Source organism: Lactuca saligna, chromosome 4 (assembly GCF_052625555.1).
Source record: "Lactuca saligna cultivar CGN05327 chromosome 4, ASM5262555v1, whole genome shotgun sequence".
Lineage (NCBI taxonomy): Eukaryota > Viridiplantae > Streptophyta > Magnoliopsida > Asterales > Asteraceae > Lactuca > Lactuca saligna.
The window spans coordinates 75,284,039-75,288,434 of NC_136420.1; the positions used below are offsets into that span (position 1 = coordinate 75,284,039).

General features: G+C 33.5%; 1 protein-coding gene across 1 annotated transcript; it reads left to right on the forward strand.

Annotated features, from left to right (window-relative positions):
* The first annotated feature begins 648 nt into the window (after positions 1-648).
* Positions 649-3,371, forward strand: LOC145042154 (protein DETOXIFICATION 40-like). Its single transcript, XM_078990538.1, has 6 exons — positions 649-1,062; positions 1,159-1,847; positions 1,999-2,237; positions 2,535-2,653; positions 2,827-2,913; positions 3,080-3,371. Exons 1-6 carry the CDS (start codon positions 742-744, stop codon positions 3,146-3,148), a joined length of 1,524 nt encoding a protein of 507 aa, XP_078846664.1. The 5' UTR covers positions 649-741; the 3' UTR covers positions 3,149-3,371.
* The last annotated feature ends 1,025 nt before the right edge of the window (positions 3,372-4,396 follow it).

Consider the following 4,396-nt stretch of genomic DNA (forward strand, 5'->3'; position numbering starts at 1 on the left):
AATCTGATAAATAATGTTCGATTGGAACAAAAAACACATAGTGTCAAAATTGAAAAAAAAAATTAAACTTAGTGTCAAAATCGAAAAAAAGTGAAAACTTAGTGTTTTTTGTGGAAAAAAATTCAATTTTGACACGTCAGCATATCATGTCAGCATGCCACTTCATCAAAATTGGCATGTCATCATGCCACGTCAGTATGTAACCCGGTTAACCGGTCAAATGATCAAAATTGTAACAAATTGGAAAACACAGTGTCAAAATTAACAAAAAAAAAACACGGTATCAAAATCAAATTTTTATGTAAAAAAATGTTTTTTGTGCGGATTACCTTTTTTTTTTTTTTTTTTATCAGAATTACATTTCGTTACGAGATACATGACCCATTTATATAGGATCGGACCATAAAAGTGGGTTTGACCTGTTTTCATCTACTCTTGTGCCCTACTCCGTAGCATTTGATTGTATGTTAAAAACATAATTTTTTTTTATACATTTCTTTAAAATTAAATAAAAGTATTGTTATTTTAATTTTAATTAATATAATACAAATTGCTAAAAACGTTTAGTTGCTGTTTATCAGTTTTCGTAGCTTACTATAATAAACATCCTTTTATATAACTTTGAATACTATATAACGGTGTATTAGTGTATAATTGCATAATTCACCAATTCTTTCTTCACAGTGTCACCACCCACCAGATTTTAGAGAAGTCGGCAGTCTTACTCTTAACTCCGAACCAATGGATACAAGCTCCGCCCAAGATGGTGATCTGACAGAACCAATCTTAACTCTTCCGCCACCGGAGGGGGAAGCGGCGAGCCCTGAACTGGAGGAGACACTATCGAACACTAGTTTAACCACCTTCCAGCGATACAAGAAGGCGACGTCCGTGGAAATGTACAGTTTGACCAAACTAGCAGCTCCGGCGATCATAATGTACTTGCTGAACAACGTGACGTCTATATCCACCCAAATCTTTTGCGGCCAACTGGGTAACCTTCAATTAGCAGCGGCGTCACTCGGCAACAATGGCGTCCAGCTGTTTGTCTTCGGTGTCATGGTATGCATGCTATCTTCACGTTAATTAATTTCTTCATTTCATGATCACATGAATCAAACTCAAACATAATTCTGATCGTGTAATGGTTGTTTGTAGCTTGGAATGGGGAGTGCAGTGGAGACACTTTGCGGACAAGCATTTGGAGCCAACGAATACCCGATGCTTGGGATTTACCTTCAAAGATCCACCATTCTTTTAGTGCTCACTGGAATTCCTCTTACGTTCATCTACATTTTCTCCAAACCACTACTCATCTTAATCGGTCAATCTAAAGAAATCGCCGGCGCAGCCTCCATCTTCATCATCGGACTCATCCCTCAAATCTTCGCCTACGCCTGCAACTTTCCGATCCAAAAATTTCTTCAAGCACAAAGTATCGTCAACCCCAGCGCCTACATCGCCGCCGCAATGCTCGTCGTTCATGTTATCTTCACCTATGTCGCATTGTACATATGGGGTTGGGGGCTATTGGGCGCCTCCCTGATCTTGAGTTTTACGTGGTGGGTGATTGTGGTGGCGCAGTTTGTGTACATTTTGACCAGTGAACGGACTAAAGAGACATGGACTGGGTTCAGTGCGCAGGCGTTTTCGGGACTTTGGCCGTTTTTTAAGTTATCGGCGGCGTCGGCGGTGATGTTGTGTCTGGAGGCGTGGTATTATCAGATACTGGTTTTAATCGCCGGTTTGCTTCCTAATCCGGAGATAGCGTTGGATTCGTTGGCTGTTTGTCAAACTGTACTTGGATGGGTTTTGATGATTTCAATCGGGTTTAATGCGGCTGCAAGGTATCGTATATACTGGGCCAAATTGGGCTTAATTTGCTACTTTTTTTAATATTGTTATTTTATAAATGTTTTTTTTTAGTGTATGAACGTTTTTTTTTTTTTTAAATATTTATGTTTTTAGTGACGAATATATTGTTTGTATATATGACAGTGTGAGAGTTAGCAACGAGTTAGGTGCAGGACATCCTAAATCAGCAAAATTTTCTGTTGTAGTGGTGACTCTGACCTCATTTGTGGTAGCTTTGATATTCGCTATCATTGTCTTGGCCTTACGAGACGTCATAAGCTATGCTTTTACGGGAGGAGAAACTGTCGCAAAAGCTGTCTCTGAACTTACTCCTCTTCTTGCACTTTCCATCCTTCTAAACGGCATTCAACCTGTTCTTTCAGGTAATATATAACTGTCACTGAGACTGAGACTGAAACTAATCACCCTAATCATTGACACTAATCATAAAAAGTTTGTCATCCGTTGATTACACAAAGTGAATGAGATAATTTATGTTAAAGAGGTTAAATATCCTCCTACAAAATGTTTCTTCTTATCTTCTTACAAGATTATCACAAGTGTCACAATGAAATGATAAAATAAGAAAAGAGGATTAATGTTTTACACATTAATAGGTAAAAAATAACTTACTTTTATAGTAGCGAATGACAAATGAAAATGGAAATGGAAATATATAGGTGTTGCTGTTGGATGTGGATGGCAAGCATTTGTTGCATATGTGAATGTTGGATGCTATTATGTGGTTGGAGTTCCATTTGGTTGTTTGTTGGCCTTTTATTTTGAGTTGGGTGCTAAGGTACAACAATTAGTCTTTATATATATATATATATATATATATATATATATATATATATATATATATATATATATATATATATATATATATATATATATATATATATATATATATATATATATATGACTTTAGAATATTTTAAAACTTTAATTTATATTGCATATAAAATGTAGGGAATATGGTCGGGTATGATTGCGGGTATGACGATGCAAACACTTATTTTACTATGGGTTACTTTTCGAACAGATTGGAACAAAGAGGTAAATCTTCAATAAATAAATCATATATATATATATATATATATATATATATATATATATATATATATATATATATATATATATATATATATATATATATATATATATATATATTATTTCTTTGTTTATAGTAAATAATAGTATGATGTGTTTATGAAATTGTCAGGTGGAGCAATCAAGAAAACGACTGAACAAATGGCAACATAAGAAAAAGGAAGATTTGCTAAGTAATTAAGAACTATTTTTAGTTCTTGTATTTTGAAAATTGTTGAATTTTAATATTGTCTTCTTATAGCAACACGATGTATGGCACTTGTGTGCAACTCATAGGAAGTGTTTTCATTATGAGTTTACCTTTTTTATTTAGAAGTTAATATTGCGGGTTATGCCTCCTATGAATATGAGATTGATTTGTTGCGAGATTAATTGACAGACAGAGTAAACAAATATATTATTTAGTTGTGAATGTTGGCAACAAACTATGTTTGTTGCTAAATAAGACACTCATATTTTGCTGTTAAATTGTATAAAAATCTTTATCTTTTATGATTTTTTTTAAACAAAAACCAATTTTTTTTCAGAAAAGCGAAAACACCCTTTTGTTTTTTATTTGGATAAACAATTGTTTAGACTTGCTACTATTTCTAAGTATTATGTAAATAAATCTTGATATATATTTTTAAAACAAGTATTAGCCAAACGAGTCATCCTCTTTGTTTAAAAAAATGAAACGTTTCCTTCATGTATTATTATGGAAAATCATCAAAATTAATATGGAATACCATCAAATACAATGTTGACATTCCAATAGTCCAATACCATGCTGCTAAATGGGCCCTTTTAGCAACGGGCTTTTAATGGTTCCTATTATTTTAATAAATTCCAACCGTTTATTATAGGCCTGACTAATATAATATAGATCGTACTTTTGAACACCATCTTAGACACATATTTATTAGCTTGTTTCAGATTCTGACTGTTGCCACACATGCGTATTAAGTTGTTCATTTGGCGGGTTTACTCCTGTGAGAGTGGGGGCACATGCCCCCAACAAAATTGTAAAAAGCTCGATTTATATGATATTTAGCAAGTTAAATTTTTAAAATTAAAGTGTAAGAGAACATAAATGCCGTGTTAATTCATTGGCTCAACTTGCATGGACCTTGACTTGACTTGTGCCCGCTTCCGTTTTTTTAATTAGTCTATTCAGTCATCATTTGCCAACTTCAGGCCATGTGGGGACTTTTTCCCATTTCCTAGATAAAATATTTATCCCACATTGAGTACAAAAAATCTCTCTCTCTCTCTCTCTCTCTCTCTCTCTCTCTCTCTCTCTCTCTCTCTCTCTCTCTCTCTCTCTCTCTCTCTCTCTCTCTCTCTCTCTCTCTCTCTTTCTATATATATATATATATATATATATATATATATATATATATATATATATATATATATATATATATATATATATATATATATATATAAG